The sequence below is a fragment of the Ceratotherium simum genome, chromosome 23 (genome assembly GCF_057802395.1).
Source record: "Ceratotherium simum simum isolate JZ-2026a chromosome 23, ASM5780239v1, whole genome shotgun sequence".
NCBI classification, from domain to species: domain Eukaryota; kingdom Metazoa; phylum Chordata; class Mammalia; order Perissodactyla; family Rhinocerotidae; genus Ceratotherium; species Ceratotherium simum.
The window spans coordinates 38622705-38643512 of NC_141922.1; the positions used below are offsets into that span (position 1 = coordinate 38622705).

Consider the following 20808-nt stretch of genomic DNA (forward strand, 5'->3'; position numbering starts at 1 on the left):
TTTACTTCTCCCTTTCCAATCTGGATGCCTTTAGTAACTTTTTTTTTTTTTTTTTTTTTGGTGTTATTGTTCTGGCTTCAACCCCCAGTAACTATAGTGTTAAATAGGAACGGTAATAGTAGACATCCTTACCTTGTTTCCAATCATAGCTTGGAAGTATTTAATCTTTCACTCATCCTCAGCTTTATTTCTTCTGGTAAGTTCTTGACAAGCTTAAAGGGGTAGCCTTTTTGGGGCTGATTGGAGGACTTTGCCTTTAAGTTATTGTCTGCATTGGGTGGTTTGCTTTATTTTTCCTCAATTTTTAAAATTGAGATATAGTTCATATATCCTAAAATTCACCATTTTTAAAGTGTAGAATTCACTAGTTTTTAATATATTCACAAGGTTATACAACTACCACCACTCTCTTATTCCAGAACATTTTCATCACCCCCAAAAGAAACCCTGTACCCATAAGCAGTCAGTTCCCATTCCTCCCTCCTCTCAGCCCCTGGAAACCATTAATCTACTTTCTATCTGCATAGATTTGTCCATTCTGGACATTTCATATGAATGGAATCATATAATATGTGGCCTTTTGTGTCTGGCTTCTTTCAGTTAACAATGTTTTCTAGGTTCACCTATGAAGTAGCATATATCAGTACTTCATTCCTTTTTAAGGCTGAATAATATTCTATTATATGGGTATACCACATTTTTGTTTATTCATCAGTTAGTTGATGGACATTGGGGTTGTTTCCACATTTTTGGCTATTATAAATGATGCTATGAACATTTGTGTGCAAGTGTTTGGGTGAACATAAGTTTGCAGTTTTCTTGGGTGTGATGCTAGCATTGTTGGGTCATATGGTAACACTGTTTAACTTTTTGAAGAACTGCCAAACTGTTTTCTAAAGCAGCTGTACTGTTGTACTCCATCAGCAATAGATGTGGTTTCTAATGTCTCCACATCCTTGCCAACATTCGTTATTATCTGTCTTTTTTATTAAAATGATCCTAGTGAAATCTTTGCCCTTGTTTTAGCACAAATATGAATTAGGATTGAAATTGTGTTTATTGAACTAGTCCTCCCAACCCGCTGCTTAATTATAGCAAATACTTGGTCCTGTTTTACAGGTGGGAAACTGACATAAAAGAGGTCAAATCGCAGCTAGTAAGATTAAATTTTCAGGGCCGGCCCCGTGGCTTAGAAGTTAAGTGCTTGCACTCTGCTGCTGGTGGCCTGGGTTCGGATCCCGGGTGTGCACCAACGCACCGCTTCTCCAGCCATGCTGAGGCCGCGTCCCACATACAGCAACTAGAAGGATGTGCAGCTATGACATACAACAATCTACTGGGGCTTTGGGGGGAAAAAATAAATAAAAAATCTTAAAAAAAAAATTTTTTTCAGCTATTTTTGGATTTGACTTAGGTCATTATTAAAACCCTAAGGAAAAAGAGAAAACCAAGTCAGTTTGGTTTGTAAGTGTCCTGTCTGGTTTCTGCCTACTACACAGTGAAGCGTGCCTGCAGTGGCAGAGTTTTAGGCTAAGTTTCTAATGCATTGTGATACTGGAAATTCTACAGTAAAGTAATTCAATCATACTGAGCTCTTCCTTCTCATCGACCCAAGTCTATTTGAAAACCTAGTTTAGATTTTACCTCTTCCTGAAAACGTTCTTGATTAACTCTACTTGGCCCTTTTAATTACTTTGACACTTGAACATTTCATTGATGCTTTTTTTTTCTATTACAGTCTCTTGGACTTGGTTTTATTTTCTGTTTCTTCCAAATTAGTCATAAGCTTATTAAAAGCAGCGTCCCCCCACAATACTTTATTCAGAGGATCATAAATACTTAGTTCACTTGCAAAGCTTATGCAACTCAGATATTAATTAGTTATTGCACACTCGGCTTCTAGGACAGTGGGTCGTATATTCCAACTTGCCTAAGAATCACGAGAGATAATTTTAAAAGTCAGATTCCCAACCTCTTGGACTCTTAAGATTCCCAAGTGATTCTGATGCAAATATTCCAAGAACTACTGTTTGAAAAATATTTAGAGTGTCATTATAAACTTCTCAACAATAGGAATTTCTCTAATCTGAATTTTCAAAATCAGAGCACCCTTCTGGGCAGTGTCTTCTAGATTTATTCATGCAGCATTTACTAAGCACCCACCAGCCTATGCCAGACTCTGAATGTACAACTATTTGTGCCGGCTCACCCTCAGAACAGTGACAGGGTGGAAAAGAAGGACACATGCTATTACAAATAGATGTTCTGTGCAGCTCAACCTGTGGAGTCCTCTCTTGGCTGTTCTAACATGACTGATTTCCAGGAGATGGCGCCAGATGTCCAAGGCCAGCCACGTCTCTGGCTGTCTCTTATCTATGAAGGTGTCCACAGTATTCGAAAAGAGCTTTCTTATCCTTTCTAACAACATAAATTAGATCATTATACTTACAGGAAGAAAGCAATTATACACATTGAAGGAAAGATAAGGTACTTATTAAGTACCACCAGGCATTTTACATGAACTATGTAATGCTGCAATCCTGAATGGTAGGAAGATATCCCTCCTCATTTTGCAGATGAGGAACCTAAAGTCTTCGAGGTTATACAGCTCCTGCGTATGAGTTGGGATTTAATTCCAGGTTTATCTGACACCAAGGTCTATGCTCTAAAGCAGTTTCCCTGATAAAAAGAGAGGAGGCAGTTGTGGGAGTCTCTTATACTCAGTCTCCTGCTTGTTTTTCATTGATCTTTCTGCCCTCAACCATCAACCATCTCTTTTATTTGATTTTTGGCAAAAGGCATCAAAACCTATAAACTTGACAAAATTCGTTATATTCTGGAGACAGAGATTTTTGCTAACAGACATCCCTTGTGTAGAGAATTGAGAAAGGCAGGATTCCGTGACTTCCACATAAGTCTTTAGGGGTCCTTTTGGTTTGAGTAGTGCCAACTGGCTAATAGAGTAAAACAAATTCCAAATGGACACGCTTTGCTCCGTCCAGTTCCTAGACAGTAAAACCCATAATATATTAGAAAAACAAGTGTAAGAAAATATCTTTGAAATCACTTGAAAGTAATGTTCTGCTATACCTCATAATTAATCTCCTTGCACATAAACTCTTTGGCCTTCCTCCTGGAAGGCCTCTAGTGAAGAAGACACCATTTCTAACAGTGAGGCACCACAAGTTGGTCACATGAAGGGAGTTTTAACCAAGATGCATAAGAAGTGGAAATGAAAAGGTTATAGTTCCATGTCTTTGAAGCTTTCCTGACAAACATCAAATTCTCAATATATCCATCACTTTGCAGTGTCAACTTGTAGAACCCTTTGCATTTTGAGATCTTGTTTATGAACGAGATACACTCTCAATTTGCCTAGATAGATTATCGCTCAGAATTCAGAAATAGCCACTTTAGATTCAATGTTGTAGCTGCCCTAAGGCTTTGCTTCTTGACCTTCCAAATTTCACCTCCTTTGCCCACAAATCTCAGCAAAAGGGCAAAACCAACAGTCACAGTTTCTCAGCATTTCACACTACGCAATAATTCTCATGTTATTTGGGCTTTGATACAAATAAAGGGATTAGATTTAGATGAGATGATCTCTAAAAAAATCTCTTCAGGCTACAATGGAACCCAATTCTATGACTAAGAAAAGGGTTCTGTATTTGATCAAGGTTGTTGAGAGCAGTTTCAATAGTGACGGGAGGTAGAAGCCAAATTGCTTTCAAAAGGAAATTTTGCAGGTGGGAAAAATGGAGAAAGTTATCTATTTTTGAAAATACAGGGGCCAGCCCCATGGCGTAGTGGTTAAGTTTGGCACGTTCTGCTTCAGAGGCCCAGATTCGCAGGTTCGGATCCCAGGCACGGACCTACACCACTCATCAGCCACGCTGTGGTGGTGACCCAGATATAAAAAGTAGAGGAAGATTGGCACAGATGTTAGCTCAGGGCTAATCTTCCTCAGCCAAAAAAAAAAAATAGAAAAGAAAATACAGTTATGTGTCACTTGATGGGGCTGTGTTCTGAGAAATGCATCGTTAGGTGATTTTGTCATTGTCTGAATGTCATAGAGTGTACTTACACAAACCTAGATGGTATAGTCTACTACACACCTAGGCTATATGGTACTAATCTTATGGGACCACTGTTGTATATATGGTCCATCATTGACTGAAATGTTATTATGCAGTCCATAACTGTATGACGGTATAGGAAAGGATGGAAGCTTGCAGGGACTTTACGTGGGGAAGAGTTGAGTAGGTTTGTAGGCTGAGAGGAAGGCAGCAATAGAGAAGGACATATTACAGATGCAAAAGAGAAGGTATTATTCTTGGAGGCAAGTCCTTGAAAAGTGGATAGGATCATGTATCCACATTAGAAAGGAAAGGGAAGACTATTTTCTGGGAGAGATGGAGCGGGGAAAATTTGGTGATAAGTCAAACAGAAGGGAAGCTGATTGGAGCAGGCATATGGGATGGCCTCAATTATTTCAGTTAAGTTTAAGAGGCTGAGGGTGACCAGGGTAGTGGACCATAGGATCATGTGGTAACAACTGCAGAGACTGGACATTAATTGGTGGTCCATAGTTAGGAGATGTGGAACCCCAGATTCAGGATCTGTTCACAGGGAGCCTTCATAATGTCCATGAACCAGAAATAGTGATAGTCTCCTATATTGTATATAGCTTAGAAGGTATTTTCATGTTATTTCACAACAATGTCAGCCCAGATGATATTTACTAATCATTTAAAAATATGCAAACTTAAGCCCAGTGATTGTGATTTACTTGAGTGTTATACACCTAGTAAGTACTGTCACATACAGTTTTAACTTAAGAGCCTTTGGTTTTTTTCCCTCCTTTTCTGTTTTAATATTTTGTCTTTCAATCTTATGTCTAGAAACTGCTTTATAACATCCCTAAGGCATGAGTTTAAGCTTTGATGGTAAATCACCCTCACCCTATATAGAATTACTCTGAGATTTTTCTACTTCTGGATGCATGATTTACAGCAACCCATTAGATAAAACAAATGCTAACATTCTATTGAAATACATTAAGTAATATATGTACCCCAAAATATAAAGTTAGTAATGCTTCTCATTCATCAAATGAAAATTTATTGAATCTCTTTTGTGTCAGGTATTTTGCTGAGCAATATGGGGAACAGAACTAAACTAGACATTTTCTGTCACAGACAAGTCAACTCAAAACACTTAACACTTAGAGCTATGGTAGAGCTATGCACATGGCACTGTGAGAAAACAAAGATCACTTAACTCAGCCAAGGCAAGTGAGGAAAAGCCTCCGGGTGGTGACATTTGAACTGGATTTAAAGGATGACTAAGAATTAGCCTTGTGGTTTTTTAGAGGGAAGAGGGAAGAGAGACCATTTGGAGCATAAAAACGTCCTGTACAAAAACAGGCAATGTTGAGTGTGCCATATTTGGGTAATGAAACTGTGTGCCTGGATGAAATACTGGATGTAGAGTTTGAGAGAGCAAGAAAAAGACTGGGATGAAGCCAAGGTTTCTGTCTTAGGCCAGTACATGAGTGCTGGTACCTTTCCACGAGATATGGAATAAATGAAGCCTGATTTTGAGGGAACAGAGAGTTCAGTTTGGGGCATATTACATTTGAAGTGTCTATGAGACACCCATGTGGAGATGAACAGTTTGAAGTTGTTTTTACAGGTCGGGAGCTCAGGAAAGATTTAAGGGCTTGCAACAGAAGAGATACAGAAACAGACTGTGAGAGGTTGTTTGGATACAATTACAAACGATCCAAAATCTCAGTGGCTTTACACAAAAAAGCTTATTTCTTGTTCATGCTACCTGTTCAATGAAGATTGGCAGGACTGTGCTTCAGATCAACACTAAAAGAACCAGGCGGGGGGCCAGCCCCGTGGCATAGTGGTTGGGTTCAGCGAGCTCCACTTCGGTGGCCCGGGTGTGCAGGTTCGGATCCCATGTGCAGACCAACCACTCATCAGCCATGCTGTGGCGGCAACCCACATACAAAAGAGAGGAAGATTGGCACAGATGTTAGCTCAGGGCTAATCTTCCTCAAACAAACAAAAAAAAATATAGGAAGACTGGCAACAGATGTTAGCTCAGGGTGAATCTTCTTCAGGAAAAAAAAAAAAAAACCAGGCTGATGAAGGTGTCATCATCTTGTAACCTGCTAACTGGAACATGAGGCCTTCTCAGTCACTGCAGCAAGGGAAAGATGGTGGAGGGCTCTGTGCCAGCTCTTGCGTACTTTGGCCCAGAAGTGACACATCACTTCCATCTCTACCCTGTTGGCAGAACTGGTCACATGGTCGTATCCCATCACAAAGAGGCTGAAAAGTACAGCCTTACATACGCCCAGAAGGGGAAGAAAACCAAGTATTACCAAGAGTGGTAATGCCTGACTCACAAAGGAACCTGTATAATTAAAACCATTTTATATGCAGCATATAGCTGTCTATTCTATCCAACTATTATTCCTTCAGGCTTATCACACAAACTTTATGCTCCATTAATGTTAAGATTACATGCAGTTCCCTGAACATGCCCAGTTATTTCACACTTTGATTCAACATGCACCTTCAACATGCATCTTGATGCCTTTGCATCTCCTGTTTCCTCCGCCTGGTATTGTCCTTTTCTCTCAAGCTACAAAATTATCCCCTTAAAACCTTTCCTAACCCTCTCACAGGCAGGACTGGGCATTCCTCTTGCTCTGTGTAAGCACTATAAATCTTGTGGCAGAATTCTTAACCTTTTACATCCTTTCTTCTTAAAACTCACCAGGCTGGCTGCTAGAAACCTTTCTTTTGTTTTCCAGAAGGTGGTGCTATAGCTCCAGTTCGTGGTTTCTCCTTGCCCATAGACCCTGGTCTGTTTTTCTGAGAGCACTCTGATTAGCGGACCTTCTCTCGCTGCCGCACCCAGGGGCATGCACAATGATCCGGACACACAAGTGGGAGGAGGTGTGGGTTTAGCCCTCGGGGCATCAAGGGTGCCCTTGGACCCAGTGGGGAGATCCTCGAGTGGGATACTCCCAGAGACTTGGCAGACTTCCCGCTGAAGTCCTGAAGCTGTCAGCAGGAACGGCATTCTTTTAATGCCCTTTGGTATTCTTATCTGCTTCCTTCCCTTTCTCGTCCTTCCCCTCAGCAGTCATGGAGGTCCTGCCTCAGCACTCTGGGTGCTGCTAGAGAGAAATGGGTTTCTCCAGCCACAGCCCACACAACTGGGAGAGCCTGGCACTCACTCACCGCTTTCCACCTCCTCTGAGGGGGAGGGTGCTGCCACGGGAGAGCTCAGCCCCGCGCAGCTAGCTAGGTCTTGTGTATTTAACTGTTAACAAAAGAGAACGTTTCCTCTTTATGTCTCTACTGTGAAGTTACTAACACTCTATTATTTACTTTTACAAAAATTCAATACCATCAAAAAAGAGAAAACTGTTTGCTTGAAGACTAGAGTTAAATACCCATTACAGTAGATTTTTCATTTATGAATAAAAGAAAGAACAGCTTAAAAGAAAAATGGCAGTTTGAAAGTTACCATTTACCTACAATGCTTTTTAGAATAGTCTGTAATTTAAAAAGATTAAATAATATTCATCTTTCATCTTCACTTCTAAAGAACAAGAAAATGCTCCAGAAAAAAAATTGACTAAAGACTAAAGACTACAGGAATAAATGACAGTACAGTGATAGAGAATGTTTTATTGTAAGAAATACCTTTCCTTGGACTCAGTTAGCCAAGGAGCTTTCAGTGTGTTAAGAGGTCTTCACTTTCCCTTTTACATTAAGGGAATAAATATGGTCATGCTTACACGGGGAAAAAAGCTGGGAGGGAGAAGACATTTAAATGTTTGAAAAAAATGTGGAGGTGACAATTCAAATAGAAATGCAGCCTCAGTTTGCTTTTATATAGTGGTGGTTTTGTTACTGCTTACATAAGCAATATATAAGAGAAAGTAGCTTTTTAAAATCTAGTAAAAAGTGGTAGAAACTTTTGTTAATTATTAGGCAATGCTTCCACATTAGAAAAAATAAGTTCCTCTTATAGTTCTAAATTAATAATCACAATTTATTTAAGAATCATTTCATATTATAGATTTATGTGTTGCATTTCATCTTAGTGGAATGTAATCCACAGTAGTATAAAATGGGATTTATATATATCTTAGCAGGAAATAAAGGTGATATAGTAATCATTGTTAATGATTTTCACTTTTAAAAATGAATGTTAAAGAAATACATTTCTATCAAACTTAAGAAGACTCCTTCATAACCCAAAGAAATGTAATTTAATTCAAATTTTTAACAACTGAGCTATTAAAAGAAAATGTATAATATAAATTAAAATGCATTTTAACAAGTTCCAAATATACTTATTATTAAATATCAAGATGTTAGCTCTGGTGCATAAGAAAATATTTACAATTAATAAAAAGTAGATTGTAGAATATACATGTTCTATGTATAAAAATAAGCAAAATATTTCATAGTCCAGACCAACGGATCTTTTCTAAGCCACGTTTTATCCATGCAACTCTATTAGAATACCATTTCATTAGCATTACTGGAACATATACATGCATGGAAGAAATCTAACCATCATCTTGATTTAAAGCTCATACTGCCTCTTTAGAGCCTGCACATCTTCTAAAGTAAAATGTTTATTTGGTGTGTCTGTGAGGTCGTCAAAGAGCTCTTCAATTTGCTCCTTTTGGCCCTTGCTAATTAGTGTCAACATCATCTGAAAGATAGAGAAAAATTATATTAGCATAAAAAATTAACATTTTAAAGTTACAGAAACCCTAAAACAAAGCAATATTAATAAGCTATTTTGGCACTTACCTTAAACCTTTCTGCTTTACTCAGATGTAATAGATGCTGATACACCAATGAGGGATTTGTATCAATAAGATTATTTTTCAGAGACTGAATGAGGAGGAGAAATGTATCCCCTTCAAGTTTGTTACTCAACAACATTGGCATATCTTTTGGTTCAGTGATGGCTAAAAGGTGTGCACAAGCCTCTTGATCTTTCCTACTACTGATGGCGTTTATAACCTGACCAAATTCATAGGCATTGTTAGGCTTGGTGATCGGTAGTTTTTCACAGTATTCTTGTGGCCCATTGCTTGTGAGCCCCTTCTCAGAAGCCAGGCAGTCAGTGGAGACCTCCTCTGAGGTCCCTTCAGGCTCTTCATGGCCTTCATTCACCTTCATGAGGAAAAAAATTATACTGTGACACAACAGCTACCACACACATCCCAAGTTACATTTATTAAAATGGGAAGGAACTAAAAAACACAAGTAGACTGTATTTTAGTCAAGTTCTAAGTGAAAAATGTGTAATTTGTAATAGATCATAAAATCTACTTTTTTTAGGAAGAGAAGTTTTAAGGTATAAGTATCCATAGTTTTAAAAAATGTTTTGACATTGAAAATGTGACAAAATTTTTAAATAATTTTCCATGAATAAAGCTGCTGTATAAAAGAAGACCTAGAACAACTTTATCTCTTTTTCATGATGAATTTTACATTTACTTATTTCCTTACATTTAACAGAGAAGTGAACTTACATTTTTCAGTTCCCTAAAAATAGTTTTTTCTTCCCTCCTTATAGGGAAAAAGCTTCCTAGCTTCTCTCACATATTAGCCTCTTACTCTTAGTGGAAATGTAAGACGATAACTGGGATGATATTAGCCTTCATGAATACACAGGAATTCACGAGCTAACATTCTTCACTAAAGGCAAAGCAAAAAGCTACAGCACAAGACATTAAGTTATGTGAAATCACAAAGGCAGGTTTGATTCTGGGATAGTCTAAGATCTCTGATGAGGCCAATCTCGTTTCAGAGTGCTAAAAAGGTCTGAGTCAATCTGGAAAATCTCTATGAGGTGTGGCTTGCAAGGCCACTGAAACTGAGTCAGTCCTGTCAGGATTCTCCAGGTCTACCCTGAAGCCAAGCTCAATGGCCACAGGCTCCCAGAGCGATCTGGAATGGAAGCAATACAAACCACAGGCCAGAAAGGGGGAGGGAGAGGAGAAAAAAAGAACCTCAGACTCCCAATACTGTCCATGGACCCAAGCTGGGAACACAATGGCTGATTATCACGGCAAAGGAAAAGTTCTGTCTTCATAATTGGTTAAAATTTCTTCACTGATTATCAGAATAAAAACACAAAATTTAAACTTTTTTTGCAGAACTCATAGGATATGACCTTAGAATCCAATATAAAATTCCCAAGAGAGTAATTTCAGAGATAATCAAATACAAATACCTCTTGAATCTCAATTTTCCTTCTCTCTTTTTCTCTGCTGGATGACGCTGTATTATCCTCAATATTAAGGGATCTGGTTACCTCTTCCAGTTCCAGCTTTGCCTCAATAATACTTGAGTCTAACAGGAGAACTTTATTGAAATCGTTTAAACTTTTCTGATAATTCTGAAAGTAGAAAGGCAGAGAAAATAATTTCCATGAATAACAATTCCCACCCTGGCACAGCTGAGCCAGGGTGGGAGCGCCAATGCTGAGCTGAGTAGTGCAGAGTGTGTGCAGCGCTTCCCATTAGCACCACGGTGATAAAGCGAGGCCTACGAGGGGAGTCTTGGGCTAAAATACGATAACCCGTAACACAGCAAACATCCTCCATAGAAGAAAGAGCACAGAATCTGGAGTTAGAAGACTCAAGCTCAATTCTGTTTCACCACAACTTTCACAGTCCCTAACACATGGTAGGCATCTGTCGTCTTGCTAAATGAATAAATGAACATTCTCCACACCTGTAGTGCAGTGAAACTTGAACAAGATCATACTTAACCTTTCTGAGCTTCAGTTTTCTCATCTTTAAATAAAGATAACAAGAGCTTCTCTATTCTACTTTTTACAAGGCTGTACCAAGTAATAAATGAATTAATAATATATGAGTGGCTTAAACCTATAAAAGAGTATGCAAATGTTAGCTGTTACCATAATATCTTGCTCCATAAAACCCTTCAAAGTGCTATACAGTAATAGGCTCGAGTCAACATTTATTCTTCCATAAAGAGTCGGACAGTACACTGGAGAGGCTGAGGGGACACAAAAGGAACCTAAGCTTAACAAAACACAGGACAGAATCTGCTAGCAGAAACAGATGCACAAAATCTCAGTGTGCTGTGACAGGCCATATTCTACAACTAAAGACTAGACCCATGTTTGATTAAACCAAAATTAATTCTGTGAGAAGGCAAAGAATTCCCATGATGTGTAACCTCTCTAAGGATTCATGACACTCAATGACAGCAGGCACTGGAGGCTGAGGCCCAGGTAAGCTAAGCTAGTGGTTATGTGACATTCCTGGGGGACTAGCTATAATGCTACATCCCTTCCCTCCCTACCCAGCAACACACCAGAACAAGAGTGATGTGTTTAAACCTTAAATCTGCTCTAATTTATTTTAAAAAGGTAAATTATTTACAAACTATAGTACATTATGGACTACTAGTAACAAATCTCCACATACCACTGTGTCACAACAGCACAGATGGAACCTGCTACAGAAAAACACATGACATTGTATTTCCATTCTAAGTGTATTTCCATTCTAAGTGTTCCAGGCGGGGAACCATACTGAAAGGAAGTGAGGCAGCAGGGCAAGGTGAGGGAGTCATCATAGCTAACTCACTCTTACCATTCTCAGCATTCTGCGAGTATTATTACTTTACTCTCACAATAGCACTCTAAATACTTTTATTGTCCCCATTAAAGATAGGGAAATTGAGGCATAGAGAGAATCTCTGCGATGATCAAGGCAGCAATGACCAGAAGGGTGAATGGTAATAGTTGTGAAGCTCAAGTAAGAGGGCTGAAAATAGAAATTTGTGAGCTACAGCCTTGGAAATGGAAGTTCAACAACACAGGAGTCGATGTGAGTTTTTTCATCCATTCAAGACAAGTCTGTGCCTAAAGAGCAATCTGTGTGCTTGCAGGAGACCTAGGAAAACAGGAAGCACACTTTGTAAGTGTTAGAGCAGAGGGAGGCAAGTGTGAAGAGAAGGCAGGACAGCAGGAAGGGTGGGGACAGCATCAACAGGAAGGCAGCGGAAGAGGAGGGGCCAGTGTGCCGGATCCCACAGAGTGGTCAGGCAAGGGTCATGCACGTGACTGACGGCCACTGAACACATCGCCGTGCTGGGAGCTAGGCACACCGTGCGAGAAAGGACAGCCATGGGCCCCTGGCCCCATGAAGGGAAACAATAAGAAAACAAACAAATGAGAAAATGAGCATGGACTGTCATTAATGCAATTAAGAAAACCCAGGGTTGCGGGGAAAGGAGTCTCCTTTTGATACAGCTGTCAAACAACACAAGACCTGCAGAGAAAGCAGCCATGCAGAGTGGAGGCAAGAGCAGAGCTGATGGAAAGAGAAAAGGTGGCTTTAGAAAAAAGGAGGACATTAAAAGTTACTAATGACCTTATTAGGCCTTAAAAAAAAAAAGTATAATTACATGTGTTTGCGATAACATTTACCATTAATAGATGTGCTTAAACTATAACAATTATTGAGGAAGATCAGCCCTGGGCTAACATCCATGCCCATCTTCCTCCACTTTATATGGGACACCGCCACAGCATGGCTTCACAAGTGGTGCGTCGGTCCACACCCAGGATCCAAACCTGTGAACCCAGGGGCCGCTGAAGCAGAGTGCGTGAACTTAACCACTATGCCACTGGGCCGGCCCCAACAATTATTTTATAAGATATTACCCTTTGATATTCTTGGCCTTGCAGCAACCTTAGTCGGCTGTAAATTCCTTAAGGCAGGCACCATGTCTTATTCACCTCTATGCTCCCAAAGCCTAGCACATAAGTGCCACTCAATAAAAGAAATAAATTGTAAGTAAAAGCAAAATGTTCAGTTATCCTTTCTTGTGAAGAACAGCTGTACATTAAGGAAAGCCCTGTTATTTTTCAAAACTGGTACACAGGAAAAAAGGATTAAAATCAGTTAGAAAACAAACAAAAGATCCGAGAAAGCAGAGTGTTCACCTGCCACTGCAGCCCCTGTGCCACTTCCTCGTGACAGAGGAAGCAGATCCAGCCGCAAGTTCCGATGTGTTTTATAGGCAGTTGTAGCCTTTGAAGATCCTGAAATTAAATTCACTTGGCACATAACTCAAATTACAGGATACTTAAATCAAGCTGTAAGAAGTCAAACCAACAAACCAAGCTGCCAGCCTCATAATTTAGTGGGATAGGATTACTCAAATTGGGGATTATTTTTCTGCATCATAATACAATTTCTAGAATTCATTCCAAGGAAGCATAAAATCCTGGTCTTTCCTTAGGTACACCTTCTGCCTTTTAGTCAGGTAAACAAGTTCAAAGAGTCAGGCAGCCAGCAGGAGGTAAACCTGCTCTAAGAGTCTGGACATGTATAAACTTATGAGCCATGCAGATCTACCCTCATGTATCCAAACCCATTAAGCTCAAAAAGAGATGAGTAAAATTTGAAGAAGCCTCTTGTCATTCATGCTGCCACACACCTTCTAGGAAATCTTTACGTGAGGTTTACAAATGAGTGTGTTGCTAACAAAAAAAGTGGGGGAGGGTTGGGTCACACGGGCACTGTAAATATAGCACAGCTGTGGGGCTTCCGGGTTGGTGAACACATCCACATGCCGGGAGGGTGGTGCATGCCAGTTCTGTGGAGACAGAACTCCTGCACTCGAGACCCTTCTGGACCTCGCCTATGGACCTGGCTATTCATCAATATCCTTTATAACAAACTGGGACAGGAAAGAGGGAGGGAGGGTGGGCAGCAGCATGGCTCCACTGGCATAGGGGTCGTATCACAGCATCTGTACAGGTTGGCTCTACTGCAACCTGAGTGGATGTAGGATCTAGAAAAGCCTGATTAGTCAATGCACGTAGATCGTACTGATTTGATATACTACGCAAAAACATGACCGCCCTCTCCCAACAAAACTTAGGTTTTACATAATATATTTTCAGGTATTTCCCTGTCAGTGATGGGCATAATTAGAAGAACTATCTCAAATTCAATAAGGTCAAAACCAAACTATCCCTCTCCCTGCTCAAACCTCCCCCTCCTCCTGTATACCCTCCATTATCAGACTGCACCACTCAGTTACCCGAGCCAGCAACCAGGGAGGCACCCCCTTCCTTTCTTCCCCCATATATTTTACTGCTCAGGATGTCCTGTCAACTTGACCTTCAAACAACCTTCATTTAATCCCTCACATTCTGTATGGGCTGAATTGTGTCCCCCTGAAAATTTGTATGATGAAGTCCTAACCCACAGTACTTCAGAATGTAACCATATTTGGAGATAAGTTCTTTAAAGAGGTAATCAAGTTGAAATGCGAGTGGGCCCTAACCCAGTATGGCTGATGTCCTCATAAAAAGAAGAAATTTGGACACAGACATGTACAGAGGGAAGTCGAAGTGAAGACAGGGAGGAGAAAGCCATCTATAAGCCAAGGAGAGGGGCCTGGAACACATCCCCTCACAGCCCTCAGAAGGAACCTTCCAACACCCAAATCTCAGATTTCTAGCCTTCAGAACCATGAGAAAATAAATTTCTGCTGTTTAAGCCAGCATCTGTGGTACTTTGTTAGAGCAGTCCTAGCAAACTAATACACCTTCTCTCTTCCCTCCGCCATTACCTTCCTTCAGGCATCTGCTTCTCACCTATCTCCCTACGCCATGCGGGACCCTCCTCTGATCCACCTTCTACGTTGTTCCCAAATCTGATCCATCATGCCACCCTTTATCACCCTTTGGGGGCTCCCATCCCCTTCAGGATCAAGCCTAGCCTCCACAGGATGGCCTCCCAGGCACCTCAGGATCTGACCATCTCCCTCCATCCCCCACTCCCACACACCAGGGCATCCAGCTGTACCAGTCTGTGAACAAGTCCTTAAAAAATGTGCACAAGAATGTCATAGCAGCTTATTCATAACAGCCCCAAACTGGAAACACCTAAATGTCATTAACTGGGGAATACATAAAACACATTGTGTATACTCATACAACTCAGCAATAAAAAGGAATAATTCCTGATATTCACATGATATGGATGAATCTGAGATGCTATGCTAAGCAAGAGAAGCCAAAGAGTACATTCTATATGATTATAATTATGTTTATGTCAAAAAGAAGCAAAACTAATTTACAGTGATAGGAATTAGATGAGTGGTGCCTGGGGGTGGGGGTGGAAGGAGGGAGATTAAGGGCAACAGGCATGGGGAATTTTCTGGAGAGACAAAAATGTTCTTTATCTTGATTGGGGTGGTGGCTACATGGGGATACACATTACTCAAAAGTTAATGACCAAATTAAGAAAACAATCCCACTTACAATTGCATCAAAAAGAATAAAATACCTCGGATCAATTTAACCAAGGAGGTGAAAGATCTGTTCACTGAAAATTATAAGACACTGAAGAAAGAAACTGAAGAAGACATAAATAAATGCAAAGATGTTCCATGATCATGGATAGGAAGAATTAATATTGTTAAAATGTCCATACTACCCAAAGCAATCTACAGATTCAATGCAATCCCTATCAAAATTTCAATGGTATTTTTCACAGAAACAGAACAAACAATCCCCAAATTGGTATGGAACCACAAAACATCCTAAATAGCCAAAGCAATCTTAAAAAAGAAGAACAAAGCTGGAGGCATCACACTTCCTGATTTCAAACTGTATTACAAAGCTACAGTAATCAAAACAGTATAGTACTGGGCCGGCCCGGTGGCTTAGCGGTTAAGTGCATGCACTCCGCTGCTGGCGGCCCGGGTTCGGATCCTGGGTGTGCAGCGACGCACCACTTCTCCGGCCATGCTGAGGCTGCGTCCCACATACAGCAACTAGAAGGATGTGCAGCTATGACATGCAACTATCTACTGGGGCTTTGGGGGGAAAAAATAAATAAATAAAATCTTTAAAAAAAAAAAAAACACAGTATAGTACTGGTATAAAACAGACACATAGATCAGTGAAATAGAATAGAGAGCCAAGAAATAAACCAACACATATGTGGCCAATTATTTTATGACAAAGGAGCCAAAAATTCTCAATGAGGAAAAGACAGTCTCTTCAATAAATGGTGCTAGGAAAACGGAACAGCCACATGCAAAAGAATGAAACCAGACCACTATCTCACACCATTCGCAAAAACCAACTCAAAATTGATTAAAGACTTGAATGTAAGATCTGAAACTATAAAACTTTTAGAAGAACACACAGGTGGTAAGCTCCTTGACTTTGGTCTTGCCAATGATTTTTTGGATTTGACACCAAAAGCAAAGGCAACAAAAACAAAAATAAACAAGTGAGACTACATCAAACTAAAACGCTTCTGCACAGCAAAGGAAATCATCAACAAAATGAAAAGGCAACCTACCGAATGGGAAAAAATATTTGCAACTCATATATCTGATAAGGGGTTACTATCCAAAATATAAAAAGAACTCATACAACTCAATAGCAAAAAACCCAAACAATCCAATTAAAAATGGGCAGAGGACCTGAATAGGCATTTTTCCAAAGACGACATACATAAGGCCAACAGGTACATGAAAAGATGCTCAACATCACTAATCATCAGGGAAATGCAAATCAAAACGACGAGTTATCACCTCACACCTGTTAGAATGGCTATCATCAAAAAGACAAGAGACAAGTCTTGGCGAGAATGTGGAGAAAAGGGACCTGTTGTGCACTGTTGGTGGGAATGTAAATTAGTGCAGCCAGCATGAAAAGCAGTATGGAGATTCCTCAAAGAGTTAAAACTAGAACTACCATATAATCCAACAATTCCACTTCTGAGTATTTATCTGGAGAAAACAAAAACACTAACTCAAAAAGGTATATGCACCCCCATGTTCACTGCTGCATTATTTACAATAGTCAAGACACGGAAACAGCCTAAGTGTCCACTGATGAATGAATGGATAAAGAAAATGTGGTATATATATACACAATGGAATATTATTCAGCCACGAAAAGAAGGAAATCCTGCCATTTGTGGTAACACGGATGGACCTTGAGGCTAAGTCAGACAGAGAAAGACAATTACCATATGATCTCACTTATATTTAAAAAAAAAAACAAACAAAAAACCAAACAGATACAGAGAACAGACTGGTGGTTGCCGATGGTGAGGCAGGAGGTGTGGGGTGGGGGAAATGGGTAAACAGGATCAAAAGGTGCAAACTTCCAGTTATAAAATAAATAAGTCTTGGGGATGTACTGTGCAGCATGGTGACTACAATTACCAATACTGTATTGTATGTTTGAAAGTTGCTAAGAGAGTAGATCTTAAAAGTTTTCATCACAAGAAAAAAACTTTGTAACTATGTATGGTGACAGACGTTAACTACATACACTGTGGTGATCATTTTGCAATATACACATATATCGAATCATTATGTTGTACACCTGAAACTAATATAATGTTATATGTCGATTATATCGCAATTAAAAAAAAACCTTTGAAGAGAAAAAAAAGTCAATGACCTGCACACTTACAATGTGTGAGTTTCATCGTTCATTTAGAACTTAAATTGATTTTTAAAAAATACCATTTCAAGAAATGCCATTTCCCGGTATGTTCTGATTTTTCCTTGTGATGTTATTTTCTACAAAAGTGAACATTCATTCAAGTTTCCCATGCAGAAGAATCAGCATAAAGAAAAGCATACTTATACGACGCTTTCCTTGAAAATAATAAGGTAGTTTCCTCAGAGAAGAATGCCATGCTACAGTCTCACACCGACCACCAGCCAGTTTAAGGCCCTAATCACCACGAGCTTCCCCATCTCTGATACGCCTCTACCAAGTTCCACAGGTGAGCCCATCTTCCATTCTGATGCCTTCTTCCCACCCAACAGACAACCCCAATCCTTTGCTGGAGGAATCCACTGGCACTGGTGGTGGCCTTCAGTAATTAAGCAACAAACCTTCCTGTCCCTTAAAGTGGACCTATTATAACTAACAACACTCCTTAGAAAATCAGGAAATAAATCATAATTTTTGAGCTGAAAAGAACCTTAGAAATCATCTAGCTCCACATTATGGTTAGGGGAAATAAGAGGCCTATTCCAAAGTTTAGGACTGATTAGTACAGAACTAGGATTAAATTCCAGGATAATCTCATTCCCATTCCATGACCCCGAGATTTATGTCCATGAAAACCAATTTACAGATTAAAACGAGGATTTCCTCACCTTGAGTCCTTTATGAGCAAGAGCTCGTCTGTAGCACGCTTTCACATTCCTGTTGTCTATCTGGAGCGCCTGATCACAGTCCTGCTTTGCCTCTTCAAACTGGCCCAGCTTCAAGTAACAGAGAGCTCTGGTGTAATGTAATGGAACTCAGTTTTACAAAAGGTAAGGACAACATACCTGTAAATCTAGACAGCTAACAAAAATCAGAAAATAACTCAACAAGTCTGTTTCTATACCATAGTTGTTTTGATTTAAACCTAACATTTTACTCCAATTATGGCATTTTCTTGCAATACGTGTAGTTACGGCACTAAGGATACAACCACAAACAAAATACAGAACTAGCCCCCAAGGAGGCTGCAGTCTAGCCAAAGAGACAGACAATTAAAACAAGCAACACAATAAAATCTGCACAGGATGTTCTAGGAGCACACAGCTGAGCATCTCATCAGATCTGGTGGGGCTGAGGCCAGGGGAGGAGTGGTCAGGGAAGACTTCGACATTTAAGTTGAAGCTCAGAGTATGAAGTAAGAATTATCCAATAGGAAGGCACTGAGCTGAGAATTAAGATGTAGGGAGGAGAGAGTGGAGGCCAACAGAACAGCATTTGCAAAGTCCTACAGTGAGTGAGAACACGGTGCTCTCGATGGACTAAGAAAAGTGCTGGAGTGCAGGGATGAGGCTGGAAGAGTGGGCAGGTCAGATCATGAAGGGCCTTGTGAACCACAGCAAGGAGGCTGAGCTTTATCCTGAACTTAAGGGAAGTCCACTGAGGGTGTTTTTTTTTTAAATACATTTATTTTTTTACTTATTAATTATTTTTTGTGAGGAAGATCGGCCCTGAGCTAACATCTGCCAATCCTCCTCTTTTTTGCTGAGGAAGATTAGCCCTGGGCTAACATCCCTGCCCATCTTCCTCCACTTTATATGGGACGCCGCCACAGCATGGCTTAACAAGCGGTGCATCAGTGCGCGCCCGGGGTCCGAACCGGCGAACCCCGGGCCGCCAAAGCAAAGCTCTCGCACTTAACCGCTTGCGCCACCGGGCCGGCCCCCACTGAGGGGTTTTTAAACAGCGGCTGACATGTTTACGTTTAAGAAAGATCACTCTAGCTGCTACTTGGAGGATGAGACAAGAGAGAACGAGACTGCGCGGGGACGCTGGAGGGTGCTGCAGACATCTAGGAAGGGACGGCGGTGGCCCGGAGCGGGGGCTGACGGTGCAGGTGGAGAGCAAGGCTGAGGAGGAATGGAGAAGGTGGGACGTGGGAGCCGTGACAGACGGGGGAGGGAGGCGGCGGTCAGGGATGATGACCCATCTGGAGGGCAGAGGGAGGGGAGCGCTCAGATCCGGAGCTCCCGAGACAGATGTGAGGGACGTCACTGAAAGGGGGTAAACGGAGCCGGGGAGAGGACACAATGGCCCAGAGAGCATACAGAGCAGAAAAGGGATCTACACCCTCAGAATCCGGGGAACACCAGGGAAAGGAAGGCCCGTGGAGGGAGAAGAGGAGAGCCAGCCAGCGAGCTGGCGCCACAGCAGCCAGGGGAGAGGCGGGCTCCGGGGAAAGCCGAGGGGCCATTAACGCCCAGTACCTCAGAGGCTGAACAGGAGAAGGGTAGAAAAGTACCCACTGGATTTAGTGACAAAATTTCTGGCAAAAAGGTTGCCAACAGAGGCAAACATGTACAAAAACAAAGTGGTGAGAGGCTAAGTTAGAAACAATTCATCTGAAATAGCTAGGAAAACTCTTGCTGTGAGTCCCTACTCCTTAGGAACTATAACTTATTCCTTCCTGTCACCCCAGACTACCTAATCCCCAGAAATCCCCAAATCACCATATTCTAGAGAACTACCTTTTTAACACAATGTGGTAATGTGCGTGGCACTCTAGAACAATCTGCCCATTCCTACTGCACACTAAAAGATGGTGGTCCCTTCCCTTAGCACTTCAAGAGGAAACGAGCACTTAAAACACTAATTTGACAGGCAAGTGATTCCTGCTCCTACCAAGAGGACAATGCTCAGGCCTAGCCAGCTGCGGCGAGGCCAGACGGCCCGGAAGTGTCAGAGCAGCACCAGCCAAGGAAGCGATGGTGGCCGCCTGCAGGAACCCACAACACTGACCACATCAGGCCTCCCAGCCCACCACACCTCAGGTTTGCAATCTCTCCCCACCTCTTTGAAAAACACTCACCTAGAACAATTTGCTATGTAAATTCTCAGAACCATAGAAAAAAACCTTGGCAATTAATTCATCTATATTTTTTAATAAAAAATATTAACATAAATATATAAAGTTACAAAGAACTTGCCTGTTTGTATAAATGGCACATTCCTTGTTGTTAATCTTTAAGCATTCACTGTATTTACTAAGGGCATCTTTATAGTTTTTGTCCTTAACACATTGATTTCCTTCTTCTTTAAGAGCTTTAAACATTTTTTCATCTATGGGATCCAAAAAAGAAAAAAGAGGAAGTATTCATATAACTACCTCTAGAAAATCTTAAGTATGTCTGTAAATAAAACTTCTATTGCAAATTAACTTGACCA

At 40.7% G+C, this 20808-nt stretch overlaps 1 protein-coding gene across 1 annotated transcript in view; it reads right to left on the bottom strand.

Annotated features, from left to right (window-relative positions):
* Positions 1-7698: 7698 nt before the first annotated feature.
* The window catches only part of SPAG1 (sperm associated antigen 1), a 77701-nt gene continuing 64591 nt past the window's right edge, over positions 7699-20808 (bottom strand). The window contains exons 15-19 of the mRNA XM_087447580.1: positions 20571-20703; positions 18255-18381; positions 10294-10458; positions 8859-9227; positions 7699-8757 (exon numbers count right to left, since the gene is read on the bottom strand). Of these exons, the coding sequence (XP_087303706.1) occupies positions 8626-8757; positions 8859-9227; positions 10294-10458; positions 18255-18381; positions 20571-20703 (926 nt within the window). The 3' untranslated portion in view covers positions 7699-8625. The remainder of the gene's footprint in view (positions 8758-8858; positions 9228-10293; positions 10459-18254; positions 18382-20570; positions 20704-20808) is intronic.